At 38.1% G+C, this 17,334-nt stretch overlaps 1 protein-coding gene across 2 annotated transcripts in view; it reads right to left on the reverse strand.

The window, feature by feature from the left end:
- setd3 (SET domain containing 3, actin histidine methyltransferase) overlaps positions 1-17,141 on the reverse strand; it is a 36,477-nt gene extending 19,336 nt beyond the window's left edge. Inside the window, exons 1-6 of one of the 2 annotated variants that reach the window (XM_059352892.1) lie at positions 17,108-17,141; positions 10,763-10,886; positions 8,021-8,113; positions 6,858-7,006; positions 6,617-6,689; positions 4,426-4,682 (exon numbers count right to left, since the gene is read on the reverse strand). In XM_059352892.1, the coding sequence (XP_059208875.1) occupies positions 4,426-4,682; positions 6,617-6,689; positions 6,858-7,006; positions 8,021-8,113; positions 10,763-10,865 (675 nt within the window). In that variant the 5' untranslated portion in view covers positions 10,866-10,886; positions 17,108-17,141. Of the gene's footprint in view, positions 1-4,425; positions 4,683-6,616; positions 6,690-6,857; positions 7,007-8,020; positions 8,114-10,762; positions 10,887-16,780; positions 16,890-17,107 lie in introns of those variants that run through there. The other variant, XM_059352891.1, reaches the window with a different exon arrangement.
- Positions 17,142-17,334: the final 193 nt, after the last annotated feature.

The following is a 17,334-nucleotide window of genomic DNA, read 5'->3' on the forward strand; positions in this document are numbered from 1 at the left end:
ATTGTTTTGGGAAATTATTTCACTTCAGGTCTATTTCTATGTGCATAATTGCAAGATTGATGCCCCCGAAAGGCACTGAATAATAATAATAATAAAATAATAATAATAATAACAACAACTCCCAAACACTTACAAGAGAAAAATACAAATAAAGAATATTGCAACACTAAAGTAACAATGAAGCCAATTCTCTGATACAAATACAGATGAGAACAATTTTTCAATTCAAAATGATTACAAATAGCCCCCCCCCACCGCTACCCATCCAGCTATGTGGGTTCTCAGTGGTGGTTGAGCCTGTCCTGTCCTATCTGTATACATCAGCATATATGCGTGTGGCTGATCATACATCCAACACACCGGACAGACAGAGGACAGGGAGGTGGGGCGGGGGGGGTGGAAAGAGAGAGCGAGAGGGGTTTTTGAGGAAGGTACATTCAGGTCAATTCAATTCAAAGCCAATGTGACAAGCTAATTTTCCAGCCCGGTCATCTGAGGAGGAGGGAGAGGGGGAGGCAGAGCGAGGGGCTACACAGGGAGGGAAGAGTGTGATATGTAGAAAAGATGAGGGGACAGGGCACACACACACACACACACACACACATCTTTATATAGCTATGAGGACCACCACTTCCCCTAGCCCAACACACACATTTCAGGGTTTACCATCTCTGTTAGGACCTTCCCTGAAATTCATACAGATGATTAATTAAGGCCTTTAGAGGCTATCCTAGCATTTTCTTTGTGAGGACCGGGCAAAATTTCCTCACAACTACAAATGTCCTCACAATGTTGGTCTTCTGCCAAGGGTTGGTCCTCATAACTATATAAAGACAAGCACACACACACACACACACACACACACACACACACACACACACACACACACACACACACACACACACACACACACACACACACACACACACACACACACACACACACACACACACACACACACACACACACACACACACACACACACACACACACACACACACCTCCCTGAGACATCCCTGCTTAGCCTCGCTTTCTATATCTCCATCTATCTATATGCATAAATATACGTGCGCGTGCGGGCGTGTGTGCGTGTGTGTGTGTGTGTGTGTGTGTGTGTGTGTGTGTGTGTAAAACCAAGAAAAGGAGGAGTTACCATTGTTTTTATCTTTTATCACCCTTTGTTGTGCAAAGAATGATAGAGACATCAAAGAGAAGGACAGTGATGAATTTTGATCAAAGCTGAGCTGTCATTTCATAGCCTTCAGATTATTAATAACCAATAAACATTAGCATATTCTGAGATTACTATCCCATTATATGTTGTTTGGGCCTGGTAACCAGTATTCCATCATATACTACTGATTTTATTCACATTACACTGGACTGAAAAATAATCTTTATGAGCTGAAACAAATTGAACAACATCTGATATGCAAATAATTTCGTCATACATCATATTACGACTGAAAGATGTTTAAATACCTACCAAATTCAAAAGGAGGAAAAATATCAGTGACTGCAATCCTTAGTTCAACAATCACAATAGATCAGATCATCTATTAGTTCTCTCCAACTCTGATTCTGCCTGCACTTCTTCAGAGTAAAGGTGTGGCTCAGTTCTCACAAACCAAACCATGGTTCTTCTAAATCTATTATTCTGGACTGCTGCCTCCCCCTCCTGGTCATGGTTGAGTAGTTCAGCTACAGAACTCAACTATTCTTAATCTCTGCTACTTATAAATCTATTATTCTGGCTTACTGCCTCCCTCTCCTGGTCATGGTTGAGTATTTCAGGTACAAAACTCAACAGCTCTATTGTTGCTGCTCACAAGATAAATGTGGGAGATTGAAGCCGAAGTGGCCACACAGCTGCACAACCAGAGGGACTTTATATGTGTTTGCCATGGACGACCAATGACATATCAAAAGAGGAAACCACAGGGGTAAATAATAAAACAAATAATGTTTGCACTGCTTCAGTTTCAAGGTCTGATGCTTACTGTCTTACATGGTTTCATGTAAGACAGTAATGTAAACTTCATGGTTTACTAGTAAACTTCATGGTTTACTGGAAAATTTGAACAGAACAGAGCCATTTTTAATATTATTACTGACATCTGTACTTGTCCTGCTATGATATATCAAAATGCCTGCAGTGGAAACAGGCCTGTAAAGCCAGTAAAAAAACGTTAAAATAAAGTTTAATGACAACAACTGAAGTCAATATCAATTGAGGGGGTCAAATAACTTTAAAGTCATCAAAATACATACAAATAGGAAAAGGTTTTGCATTTCATTCAGTGGAGTTAAAATATGGAATGGGATGTGTGAAGAAATAAAACAATCTTCAAACATGAAACACTTCAAAATCAAATATAAAAAGCATGTCTTCACACGATATAGGGATGAAAACGGGTGTGTAAAATGACAGTAGGTGGTTATTGTTGACGTTTTATTTTTTAAATGTGTTACTATTTTTTCTTTTTTGTTTGTTATTGTTGTTTGTTTGTTTATTGTTGTCTCATTATGACTACATGGGTGTATGTGTACTTGTGTGTTTGTAAGTTAATAACAAGTTATTTGTGTTAATAATGGTAATAATGAGTTTATAAACTACATTACTATGTGTTATACATACATATATATAAATATTATTGTTATATAACTGAATATAGTAAATTAACATAGGGAGAAGGGATTTAATAAGCTTTGGCTTCTTCCCACTCCTTTTGAACACAAATAAGTGTTGAGTCTTGTTGTTGTTTCATTTGTGTTGTTGTCTTGTATTTATTGTTGTTTGTTCGTTTTTAAATGTTCATCATCGTTATTTTCAGGTATTGAAACTGCCAAATGTGAGGGTCACACTTTTTTATTCTATTATTATTATTATTCATTTTTATTCAAGTTTTTGGTGTGGTTTCAGTGAGTGGTAGCTGGTTGCCATAATGATAATGGGTTGCCTTTGTAATAAAGTTGGATAATAAAGACATGCTCACACCCCAGAAACCAGCAGAGAAATTGCAGCGAGATCCTGGTGGTTATAATTCAAGCAGGAGTGTGGGACTTTTACATATAAATGAACCTCTGTTGTGTTTAAGTGCTTGCCAAACAAGTTCACACAATGCTGATGAAGCCCATCACTGCCAGGGAAAACTCTGTATTTCACAGAATACGAGTTACGTGTTTGGTGTCTGGCGACTTTCCCGAACTGGCGTACCAGATTTGTTGCATTTAGTTTCTAAAGAGGGTGCTCCAGATACAAAGAAACTAGTAACTTATTCCCACTTTTCGACCAAGCCGGTTCCCGGCTGGTGCCCAATCGCAACTGCACTGGAATTCTACTCCTTAATACATACTCCTTCTTTAGACACTTTATATATTTTTATTGCTTGAAGTATGCCTAGGTTGTTCTTTTTATTTAATAATTTAATTGTGTTGTTATTGTCTCTGTGTGTTATGCTGCTGCTACACTGTAATTTCAACCAGTACTTCAAACCAGTACTTTGGTTTTCGACTGCTAAAGAACCGGCTCTTGGCCAGGGAAACTGGCTCCACATCGGCACCAACATCTTTCGCTCAGTGTTAATAAGAATGTATTACGCGTCCATAGTGATCAAGATGAGCAGAACAGATGTGTTGTAGAGACAATGTACAGTATATGGGTCAAATTTAAAAAAGTAGTCTCACTGCAAGGAAATGGCTACTACAGGGACTAACATCATCACACATGAATAAAAAAGGGCTCACTAAATCCACAAGACTCAACTTTCTTTTCATACCCAATTTGTAATCACTAGACTGCTTAGGAGCCCCAGTATGCAGAATATAATTAAGAGAAAAACTGCATAGTTTCTGTCCAAAATGGATTAACATAAAGTAGGCTTGTCTGTAAATGTGGATAACAAGAGCATCAGCTTTCATTTATAGATATAGAGACCTGTTAAGGGGTAGGACACGATAAGTTTTTTTACTTCTTCCTACTCCCTTTCGAGCTGAGCCTGTTTTCTCAATTTTTTTTGCTTTTTTGTTTTGTTTTTTATTTATTCATCTATTAATATTTAAACTTGTTTTTTTGTTGTTTTTTTACTTGCTTGCATGTTCGAAATAAAGACAATCAATCAATCAATCAATCAATCAATCAATCAATCAATCAATCAATTTAGACATCCTGAGGTCAGTTTTTCTCTCACCAAAATACTTAGTTAGTACTTAGTTAGTCCCCATCTCTGGCACTTTATTACATAACAGACAGGTGTATGATGGTAATTGTCTTGTTTTTTTGGTTTGTCTATGCATGTTTGTTTGTTTTCTGGCCTTTTATAGGAATACTCAACATGTTTTCACTGTGTATTAACTACAAATGACTGAATTCACAGAGTATATGTACCGTCTTGTGTGCTGTGTGCTGTGTGTGTGTTTGCCTACCTGTACCAGTTTGTAGAAGTAAGCGTACTGGCGTGCAGTGTTCTTATATTGGCTCAGGACGTCCTGCACTGCCTGCGTGCCCAGCAGCACCTGCACCTCATCCTGCTGGTAGAAAAGCGGCGTGTCGTATTCTTGAGGAAGACTGCGGATGTATGGCAGCCAGGAGGAAGCAGGGTTGGCCCGCTCACACAGCAGGTGGAGGGCCAGCGTCACGTTGCCCATGGCCTGCAGGATCCTGTCTTGGCTGTACAGAGGACCTGAGACACAGAGGTTACAATCAGCTGCAGCTAGCAGAACACAACTTTGATCAGACTGAAAATTTTGTCTAACGGCTGCCATACAGGTTGAACTTTACATACACTGAACAGGCTTCACAGTGGAATGTTAAATGAAAGGCTGTTAAAACAACAGTTATATTAAAGTGGTCCTGGGTCAAAACACTACATTTCCACTAGGGGTGTGCCATATCGTATCGTTCATGATAATATCGGTATAGTTTTTTTATGGTTAAAAAAAAATACATATCATGATATTGGCAACGTTCCTACTTCTTGATGTAGTGGTGTAAGGTTGAGTGTCTGTCACCAGTCAGCCAGAATTTACAAGAAGACTGTCAAAATAAGATGCCTTAAATAAAACATACAAGAACCTTTATTCTCCTTTACAAAATGTCATTCAAATATGCCCCCGGAACGCCTAAATGGTTATTTTTATTATTTGCTCATACTCAAGAGTCAAGAGTAAATTTTTTGTATTTGGCAACTGTTGAGATTTGCACTTCCAACTTCATTTAAAATTTTTATTTATTTATACAGACAAAAAAAAAATCATATTTTCTATATCTTTTTAAGTATTTCCTAATATCGTCAAGAATATCGTTATCGCAAAAATAGCCTGCAATATCGCGATATTCTTTTAGGGCCATATCGCCCACCCCTAATTTCCACTGTATTATGTTATATAGTCTAGACATCTGAAACAGTATGTTTGTATGCAATATGCCACAAAATAAATCCAGAACATGAGAAACTTTAATCAAATTTGGCTGTTTCTCCTTTTCTCCTATATATGCAATTTTTTAGTATTTTTTTTATAGTTTGATGATAGAGGTGGGGAAACAGCATACAGCATAATATTGCGATATTTTGTGTGGCAATATAACATCAATGCATGGCCGTCAAGTATTGAGAGCGGGCTCACTTTTAGGAATACACTGAAGATATCATATGGATATCATATGGTATCATATGAATCTAGGAGGTCTAAGGAATCTATAGGCACCATGTGCTTCAGGATCGTGTCAGAATGTTGTCGAAATAATGCTGCAAAGTTAGGATAGTTTTAGCTCCATGCTTAAGACAGTCAGTCTGTGGGTTTGACTCTTATTGTGGAGAAATAAAAAGACTGAAGGGAGATGAATAGAACTTTCTCTTATTTGACAAAACAATTCTTGCTTGAATTTAATTTTGTGGACACAAAATGCAGTTAACCCTTTGATGCACAACATGGGTCTAAAGTGACCCGACTGAGTTTTTAATTTTCTATATCTTTGCAATAAATTAATTTCATCATTCAGTATTCCAGGTTTTCCTAAATCAACTTGTTTTAGATCATCATACATCCTCACTTTTCGTTTTCATTTCTTACTTTTTGAATGAAAACCCTTTTTGTATCACTACTCTTCTAATGCACAACATGGGTCAAACATTTCATTATGGGGGTATTGTGTGTATAACTTTAAGGAAAAATGAATTTAATAAATTTTGGAATTAGGCTGAAACATAAAAAAATGTGGAAAAACTAAAGTGCTGTGAATACCTACCAGATACACTGTATGTGTGACAAAATTAATGAGTGTGGAAAGTAACTATTTGAAACAAATTACTGTTATTATAGTAGGTCATTTCATTTTGAATCAAATTTGTATGAATTAGTCCTTTTTGACCCATGTTGTGTATTAGAAGGGTTGCCCATATGTTGTGCATCAAAGGGTTAAACAGTTAAATCGCAATATATTGTATTGCAATACTCACACACACACACACACACACACCATATCGCAAAATGCTTAATATCACAATAATATCATATCGATACCCAAGTATGGGGATAAAATCGTATTGTGGGGCCTCTGCTGATTCACACCTCTATTTGATGATATATAATATCTTATATAAATATAATTCCTTACCCAGTACAGAGGCCTGGGCCGACTCCACAGTCATTAACATTTTCCTGGGAATCCACAGGAACAGTTCCTCCGCCTATATACATTCAAACACACATAGATGCACAGAAACAGTGTGAGCATTACTCAGTACAGTCAATCTGCTGCAGCAGGTGGCACGAGCTTCATTCACATGTCCTCTGGAATGTACTGCACTGGGAGTCAATGTAGTGCATAAAAGTGACCACCACTCAGTTGAGCTCACCTTGATGTCTCTGGTGGCCCGTAAACCGTAGCCCTCCGTTCCGAAGTTGGCCACTGTGAAGCCATCACAGGAAGCCCCGTTTTCCTGAGCCCAAGACATCAAGTCTGGAAAGTAATCGTCTCTGCTGCCCTCAAATATGATTGACAAACCTGAACACACATACACAGGAACAATGAAAAACAACATTCATTTTTAACACTTACTACCCCTGACTTTAACCCTCGAGGCCTCTTTAAAATCACCTTACACTTTACACCTTAAGGTCCCGAAACGGTCCCTCTCATATAAGTGTCATAAAAATGTGATATATACATTTTTTTTTTAACTTTCACTGCATCAAACCTTTTAGCAGATTCCAACCTAACCATAGATATAAAAATGTTTTGTTTTTTTTCCCTTCATTTTTATGTTTTATGCCCTTTTTGTTATAAGAACCCCTGATTTTCTCAAGGGCAAAAACACAAAGTATGCAATATTTTCAAAAATAAGGTGCAAAGTGGAATATTTGGGGTGAGGTTATTACAGCCTTGACTAGGTCAATAATTGATATCTCCTTTATATCAATCCCAACACACCAAGACCATTTATATGGTGTTCAGCTTTTTCATTGCCATGCATTTTGCAAGGTTAGACAACCAGGCCTTCATTGAAACTGTATGTGATTTAACTCTGCTGCCCCTGGTGGTTTGAGGGGGGTCATCAGACCTAAAACCTATTTTCCCTTTATTTTGAAGGGAGAGGCTTAGATTTATTAGGTATTCATGGGAAAAGCATTATATTATGTCAGGATTAAAGTGTATCAAATATATGTGTTTATAATGGGAGTCAATGGGACCAAAACGGGCCTCAAGGATCAAAGTGTGAGTGTTATGTGTATCTCCTATTCTATACACCTTGCAAAAGAGGAATTTTGGATTTTTTAAAATTATAATAAAAAACAAACCCTGGCCAAGTTTCATACAATTAGCATTTAAACTGACCAATATATTGAGAATCAAAAACATAAAATTAGGTGAATGTACACATTTGGTCCCTAAGGTGCCTTGAGGGTTTAATGACATGAAATTATTTCTTTCCATTTCCCAGAATATTTATTTAGTGCTGTGCAATAAAATGTAAAGAATAATGAATCTGAAAAGTAAAGATTTTTCACATGTTCTCACCCTTCTGTTTCTTGCGGATCTTCTCCACCAAGCCTCTGATTTGGATGTACTCCTCCCACTCTTTACCAGCAGATGGTGCTGCACTACTGCATTCTGGGGAAGCACATGTTGACCATAAACAACTTAACTTTCACTCTAAACAGACAAAATGCACCTTACCCATGAAAACCTGAAATATACACTACCGGTCAAAAGTTTTAGAGCACCCCAATTTTTCCATTTTTTTATTGAAATTCAAGCAGTTCAAGTCAAATGAACAGCTTGAAAGGGTACAAAGGTAAGTGGTGAACTGCCAGAGGTAAATAAAAAAAGGTAAGCTTAACCAAAACTGAAAAATAATGTACATTTCAGAATTATACAAGTAGGCCTTTTTCAGGGAACAAGAAATGGGTTAACAACTTAACTCTATGGAGTCTTGGGCTATTTTGTCCATTTTTGAATTCTTTTCATGTCTTTGTAAGTCATTTTGTGTCTTTTTTTGGTCATTTTGTGTCTTTTTTTAGTCATTTTGTGTCTTTTGGTGTCTTTTTTGTCATTTTGTGTCTTTTTTTGGTCATTTTGTGTCTTTTTTTAGTCCTTTAGTCCAACATAAAATGTGATTTTGAATCTTTTTTTTACTTTCAAAACACTATCATGCTCAATAAAGATTTTTAAATGTTGCAAATGTGCATTCATTTCAGAGTACACTGAGACATTAAACTGCATCATTTTCAATTAAATTCTGGAAAAGTTGGTGTGTTCTAAAACTTTTGACCGGTAGTGTACATACAAAACAAAGAAAGACACCATGAAGAGCAAATCATTACTCAATCATATTGTAGGCAGCTGCACTGATTTCTACTGCCTCAAACTTTGAAGTGTGTTGCACTTCTGGTGAAAATCATTCATTCATTGTCCTTAACAGCTTATCCAGATCAGGTCACTGGGGGCTGGAACCCTGGACAGGTCGCCAGACTATCACAGGGCTGACACATAGAGACCATTCACACTCTCATTCACTCCTACGGGCAATTTAAAGTCACCAATTAAACCTAAGCTGCCTGTATTTGGACTGTGGGAGGAAGCTGGAAGACCCAGACATGGTGACTCGGGGAGAACATGCAAACTCTGCACAGAAAAACCGCCTCACGGATTCTAACCCGTGACCCTCTTGCTGTGAGTCAAAGATAAAAATACTCTGTGTGAAAGAGCATTACTTCTTTTTTCTTTGACAACTGATGCACAACAATTGGACAACACTTACTGTGAAACTGCAGTTAGGGTATAAAATGATTTATTTCAGCTTGAATGAATGGATGTGCTCAGCTACCAGGGTCTTTATCTGTCATCCTTCATTCTTCCATGATCTCTGGTGTTTCATGTTGCTTGAATAACAGATGTGCAATGCAGTAATCTCTGTAGAATAAATGTTTGGCTGATGTTGGTCAGGTCATAACCTTAGGGATCTCACAAAGGAGGAAATATATAAATACAGGTATCATTGGTGGCTACACGGTGCTGTATAGTGGTTAGCTTTGCCTCACAGCAAGAGGGTCTCCGGTAGGGGTGGGCGATATGGCCCTAAAAGATTATCACGATATTTCAGGCTATTTATGCGATAACGATATTCTTGACGATATTACCAAATACTTAAAAATATATAGAAAATATGATATTTTTTTAGTCTGTATAAATAAATAAAAATCTAAAATGTAGTGTGAAGTGCAAATCTCAACAGTTGCCAAATACAAAAAAATTTACTCTTGACTCTTGAGTATGAGAAAATTCCGGGGGCATATTTTAATGACATTTTGTAAAGGAGAATAAAGGTTCTTGTATGTTTTATTTAAGGCATCTTATTTTGACAGTCTTCTTGTAAGTTCTGTGGTGGATTCTATTAACACGCTGTGCTCTTATTTTGAAAGCTGCATGTGTTTAGTGACAGAGAGTAAGTAGCTTTTTGTGATTAAAACAACTTAAACCACTACATGAAGAAGTAGGAATGTTGCCAATATCATGATATGCATTTTTTTTACCATAAAAAAATATATACCGATATTATCGGGAACGATAAGATATGGCACACCCCTAGTCTCCGGTTTGACTCCGGTCTGTGGCTCTTCTGTGTGGAGTTTGCATGTTCTCCCTGTGTCAGCGTGGGTTATCACCGGGTACTCCGGCTTCCTCCCACAGTCCAAAAACATGCACTTGGGTTTAATTGCCAGAAAGTGTGAATGAGAGCATGACTGTCTGTCTCTATGTGTCAGCCCTGTGATAGTCTGGAGACCTGTCCACCCCGCCTCTCGCCCCAATGTCAGCTGGGATTGGCTCCAGCCCCCCATGACCCGAGTGTGGATAAGCTCTTAAGGATAATGATGAATGCAACATTGGACACACAGTAAAACACATCATAATAGCACCACACAACTATTAGTTGATGTTCCTAGGACTCCTTCACTGCAGCTTGTAATTAATGTGTGCTGGAAAAAAAACAATATCCTCATATGGAAAGCATTTTGTCATTCAGTTAGCTTTGGGAAACATTAAATGTATTATATATATTAATAAATGATCCCAAAAGAAATGAGCAATTTGACTTAACTCAACATTCTATACGCTCCAATTCTTCTGGATCCCAAAATGAACTTTTACAATTTACTCTGTAACCACTGGAACATGGAATGAGTGAGTAAAGAAGATTTCTCCCTCTGTAAGGACTGTGAAGGTGGACTGGATGTAAAAAAAATAAAAAGGTATACATACTCTGCAGCAGTTCAGCGATTAGGTTCATCATTTCCTTGGGGGAAACCACAGCGCAGGCTCCTGAGCCCGACTTCTGAGTCTTTACTCGACTCTTCTTTCCCATGGTGCTCGATGGACAACTGGGCTGAGAAGGAAAACCAGGATTATTGTTAGCTGTGTAGTGAAAATATAGACAAAACCTGAGAGGAAATAAACAGTGTTCTAGCAATAACTTTTTTTTTTTTTTACAGCCTAGAGCAGGGGTGGCCAACCTGTGGCTCCAGAGCCTCATGTGGCTCTTAAGGCCGCCTGCAGGGGCTCCCCGTGGCTGAGAAAAAAAAATTATATATATTTTTTTTTACATTCAAATTTTAATTTATCAATGGTGTAGACCAAAAACTATTTGTGCCTTCAATTGTAAAATTGTATAGCCTTTTTACAGCATATTCATTTTTTTTTTTTTTACATTTAAGTCAACTAAAATGTGCTTCATAGCCTACGAAAGTCTCCAGCCCGGCGCCTTAATGTTTACGTTTTGCCAACTTTGAGTTTAGTTTTGAGTTCCCTTAGATAGACTCATTTTCAAACTCATATTAATAAATGCTCAATATGATGATTAATAATGTTGGTAGGTTAATTTAGACTTATTAGGCTGTTTAATTTAAATTTTAGGCTCAATATAAGTTTTGAGGCTCCATTCCGCAATTTTATCTTCTTTTTGGCCAACAGTGGCTCTTTAGTTAGTAAAGGTTGCCCACCCCTGGCCTAGAGGTTAGGAACTGGAAGGTCACTGGTTTGAATCCCAGGACTGACTGAGGTCAAGGACTGAAGTGCCCTTGGGTAAGACACCTAACCCCCTGGCTTGACTGTCTTGCCTCTGAAAGTTTTATGAATAGCCTCAGACTTCACAGCCTTTTAACAACTTGTTGCAAAGAGTAATCGGAGTTAGTGACCTCCTTCTCTCCTGCCATGTGCGGGGCAGGCAGGCTACATTAAACATGTAACATATGACTGGAACATGCAGAGCAGCTGCTGCAACACTAGACTTCCACTACAATCAATGAAACTGGCTTGGCTGTCGTGGCTCCTGCTTGGCTGACATGCAGCCATTAGCGTATTACCCCATGTCCATTTGCCGACGCTTCTGTGTAAGTGTATTTTTGCTGCTCTAGCAAGTTTTGGTATTCTTCAATACTGAACAAAAAAATTCAGATTGGATAAAAAAAAGTTGTCGTTTGTAAGAGCCCTAAATTTGCCACAGTCGGATATAACCAAAATGAAAATAAGTCTGCTATGTCACATATTTAGTATATTTTGATATAGTATATGAAGGTCATTTTAACCTTATTGACTAAGTTTTTAAATTTGTGTATTTACATTGTCCTTGACAAATGATACCTGGTACACTTGGTACTTTACAGATGGTAGAGCAGGCAGATCAGAAGGTCACTGGTTCGAGCCTTGACCATGACAGTCTACATGTTGAAGTATCCTTGGGCAAAATACTGAACCCCAAAATACTGTTTTTTTGTCAAACATTGTACACCAAAAAAAAAATGTATGACACAAATTTACCTACCAATTTACAGTTTCATGAAATAAACACTTTTCTATATTTTTAAACAGCTTACCTAACAAAAAAGTAGTAGCTGAATTTGACTGTTTGCTTTGCTTGGCTCCTCTTCACTATCACAGTAAAATGTCTCATTTATTATACCACACATCTGTAAATTGCCAGTCTGATATTTAATTTTAAAGAGGAATTTACAGAGTCAGGCCTCAGGCTTTCACACCAACAAAATAGAAAAAAAGTGTCAATGTCCATTTTACATGGACCAGATCGAGGCTCTAGCTTAACTATGAATTCCTCCTCCCTGTGCACCTGCTAACAGACACACAAACACACACACACACAGACACCTGCTCAGTGACATTCAGAAGCAGGTGTCACTGTGGTCCAAATCCAATCACTTACAAGACGAACAAGAGTGGAGAGTTTCAGGTGGACACGGTCCAGGTTAGAATAATCTGCCACTCCTCAATGAAGAAAGTGAAATACTTTTAACCCTCCCACAGAACCTGCTTTTAAGGCCATAGCTGTAGTATAAAAAGTTGATGAGCTACAACTTTAAAGGTGGGGGTGAAAACATAAAAACTGACAAAGCAACATGAAACTATGGTGAATTAACCCCGGAGCCATCTGAATGGTCCGGCTGGGTTGCGGTGCAGACACAAGCCTAGCCTGTAGCTTTTCCAGGGCTTGAAGCAGAAAAAAATCCTGTGCCTGAATTTTTTTTATGCGTGAGGGGGGGGGTTCCGGATTTCCGGCACCGTGCCGGAGGTATTCAAGCCCTGCTTTTCTAATGTGCACCAAGCACTAACTTAGAAATATTATAAGAAATATTATTATTAATTTACTTAGAATGACATTGGCTCAACTCGTCTCACACAGTAATGCTATATTTGTGGGGACAACCTCAATAAGATGCTGAACACAGCCTGACTCTGTCTCTTACTGGAGACATCTGTACAATAACAGATAAATCTCTTCTCATCTAACTGTGCTTAACCACAAATAGAGCTATGTCCTGTCATTTTACAGACTGAGCCAGAGTTGACCACCACCATTTTTGCGTATTCTAGATGGGTAGAACGATTGTGTTAGCAAAAGTAGGACATGAATGCAAATGTACAGTTCTGTCACATTTGGTGTCAGTTAGAGCTCGACAGATATCAGTGCATATGCTGTCCGAAATGTGCCATTATGAAAATTTTTTTTTACACAATATATAATGCAGAAAAAGATGGATGATTTAGAAATGGTGGTTGCTGTTCAGCAATAAACTGACAGTCAACAGCAATTGTGTTTATTTAGCTATTTATTTTATTCCTATTCATTATTTTATCATTTATGGAATTGGCGAACAATGTAATACATATATTATATAATGCATAACAACCTTGTTATTTGAGGGTACATTTGCAGAGGGATGAAAATACAAAGCACAGGGTGGCTGCAGCAAGAAGAAGTGGTGTTACTCAATAATGCAAAATGAGTCAGACTGAGGACAACCTGCTGCTGACCTTTTATAAAATTGCTGAGCTCTTTCTGTCGCTTCACAACAACTGGCCTGACAAAACCCTAAGTATTACACCCAGCAAACAGCAGCTTCCTTAGAGGACATTGATCAGAACAGCCTAATGTTAACAAGGACTTCAGTTTGACTGGTTTAACCCATTGAAGCCTGGAAAGCGGATACGTCGTTTTGTAGTATTTGTATAAGCTCTCAAATACTTTTTGAATTTCATTTCTATCTGCTACAGAGGCTGAAAAATCTATTATTTAGTAGGAAGAGTTGACACTTCTGTTGAATTTCCAGAAAAACTTCATGTTTTAGGGGCTTATTTTAAAATCGCCCAGAGGTTTTACAGGCAGTTTTAGGCGTCAATGGGTTAATCACAACAGCCTAATGTTAACAAGGCCTTCAGTTTGACTGGTTTAAAATAATCTGCATACCTGGTCTACATGACAGACTGATGTGTAGATCACTGGTACTACTGGTAGCCCAGCTGCTCAGCTGGAACAAGTCCTGGGGGCGACTGCTGCTCTGACTATTTTTGTCCATGTCCTGCCATCACTAAAATGCATTTATAATTTTGGACACTTGTATTGATTTTGTAAAAAGAATGTGTGCTAAAGTCGGACACTCTGCTCTCAGCCTGTGTTGACTGAACAGCTGTATATATCAGCTTCAGTCTGATATGTACAAAGTAGAAACCAGTGTTTGTTCTCAGATGTTACTCAGCACGCCGGTAGAGGGGGTGTAAATCACAAGTTTTATCACAATACAATATTATAATGAGTCTTTGAACAAAGATAGAATATTTGGTGATAGCACAAATCGGTCACACATAAGTCCCAAACTATCAGACATTTAAATGAAAATCAATCTATTCTTTTCAATAACAGAAGAAGAATAAAGTGGGAATTTCAAAATAGTCAGTGCCAGGGCCACCACCAGCAATATGGGGAGAAACAAAACAACCTGCTGGCAGTGGCCCACTTGTTGTTGGAACAGCCCATCAGATCAGGGGTTACATAGTCACAAATTGTAAACAGACTAGCTATATTGTATGCAGGCAGCTGTACCAACGGCTGTAACCCTCCCTTTGAATGGATCTGTCCACAGTGTCAGAGGTCAAGTTTAAAATGATCAAACTAAATCAGGACAGAGCAAAGAGTGAAAAGATGGAGCGGAAATGTCAGAGGATAAAAAGAAATTAAAAATTTAAGATCCAGATGTTGGATGACTACAATCCTTAATCTGCTTTAAATCGATTGTTAAAACGGGTGTATTGTAAAAATGTTGCTTAAAACTGGATAAAAGTCAATTTATAACAGTTTACGGTAGACAACCAAAACGATGACACATGTGCACAGGGGATATGATGCCACTGACAGGCGACAGACACGAAGCGTGTCCTTGATTAAAATCACAAATTATTCTGGGTTTGATGTTTTTGCAAACATCTGGGATAAGTATGCACCTGAAGTATATAACAGTATATATTTTTTTTGCCTAAATCATCTCATCATGATGCCGGCTACCTATGGTAAAATCGCTTACATCTTCAGTTGATCAGATCATGTGATTTTACCCCCTTAACATCATCACTTCTTTGACAATTTGCCACATTCATAGGCATCAGATAAGAACCCAGCAGAGAAGAGCTAGAGGGAGATTGTTTAGTTATCAGTTTAGTTTATCAGTGTTTTATTGTTGACACTAATATTGGTAACACTTTACTCTAAGGTGTCATGAGCGTGTCATAAACATGACATGGTATGTGTCATTAACATTAATGACACTTTGAAGTAACATTAATGCTCATGATACTTGTCATGTCATGTTTCTGACAGGCTTGTGTCACTCTTATGTAGAGTAAAAAATAAGTGTTACCATATATTGCTTGAGTCACAAAGGCATGTTCAAAAAATTGCCTAAGTCATTTATTTCTCTTAAGATTCTCTTATTTCTCTCATAATTTACACACAGTGTTTTTACTATGCCAATAGCCATCCTTTGTTACATAATCTTTTAGTGAAATGATCAATAAATGTCGTATGTTACACTTTTGGTGAAGTTTTTTGTGTTTCCTGCCAAACTTGAAAAAAAAAATGAGTTAGGCGATTATTTTAACAGGGTGACGAAATTGGATGATTTAAAGTCATGTCCATCACCTGGTAAACAAAGAGTACAATGACCTGATATGTGATTGTTCACATGGCTTGTGTTATGCTCTGAGATATATGCTACATTTCACCTTCAATACAGTGGTGGAATGTAACTAAGTGCATTTACTCAAGTAATGTACTTAAGTACAATTTTGAGGTACCTATACTTGAGTATTTCCATTTAATGGAACTTTATACTTCTACTCCACTACATTTAGAGACAAATATTGTACTTCTTACTCCACTACATTTAGCTGCCAGCTTTAGTTACTTTTCAGGTCGAGATTTAACATGAAATACAGGATAAAGTATATTACTGTGTAGTATATTACATATTTAACATGAGCATTATCTTTACAACTTTACAACAACTTGAAAAAAAAATGAGTTAGGCGATTATTTTAACAAGGTGACGATATTGGAACTTGCAGAAGAGAACTGTGCACGAATAAAGCTTTTTATACGGTGGGATACTTTACACGCCCCACGGCTCGTGGCACAATAAGCAGCGTGGTTTGGCATGAATGCCCCTCCAGTGCCAATTCCCCTCTGGCAAGTCTCGCGTGCAGCTGAAGTTACATGTCAGCAAACTGACCAGTGAAATAAATCGGGTTAAACAGTGAACACGTCCTATATCTAGCGAGGCAAGGTTCGTGACGGGGCTTAATTTCGAGCATAGCATAAAGGAGGCATTGCCGAGGTATTATCTTCTAGTCAAGAGTTGGGGTTAACGTTATTACTAATTTACCCCTAGGGTCATTCGCACACCTCCCTCACTAGGCCAACAGCTAACATTAGCCTACTAGCATTAAGGACTCACGCCCATCCGAGCAGCAGAGACGTTGATGGGGCGCAGAGCGGAACAGAGAGAGTAACGTACGGAGCTCATTCATCAAACAACACTGACTAAACGCTACCAGGCTAGCTCTTAGCTGCTAAGCTGTCAAGTGGTAAAGGATCAGCCTGACTTTTAGAAGGGGATAATCTGCTAAGATTGGCTGTCTAGCTAGCATTGTCTGCTAAAATACAACTGCCTCCATACCAAATGCACGCATTCATACAGAATAACAATCGACATCAATTTAGAACTTTACTAAACCAAGCCTTAATCATTTTCTAGTCAGTCATACCTTTTTATAAGTGACAGCAGCAGTTCCTCTGTTCCTGCACTGAACCCAACCTTGAATGAATCGCGCATGTGATTGGAGTAGTAGTGAGATACGCCCACAAAAACAACACTCGATTCCGGCTTTCTGATTGGCTATAGGGTAGCACGCTGGCAGAACTTGACAGTGATTGGTTGAAACTGCTGACCTATGTAAATTTGACTAGTAACCTCCTACCGCGCTTTCCAATT

This window comes from Centropristis striata, chromosome 16, assembly GCF_030273125.1.
Source record: "Centropristis striata isolate RG_2023a ecotype Rhode Island chromosome 16, C.striata_1.0, whole genome shotgun sequence".
Lineage (NCBI taxonomy): Eukaryota > Metazoa > Chordata > Actinopteri > Perciformes > Serranidae > Centropristis > Centropristis striata.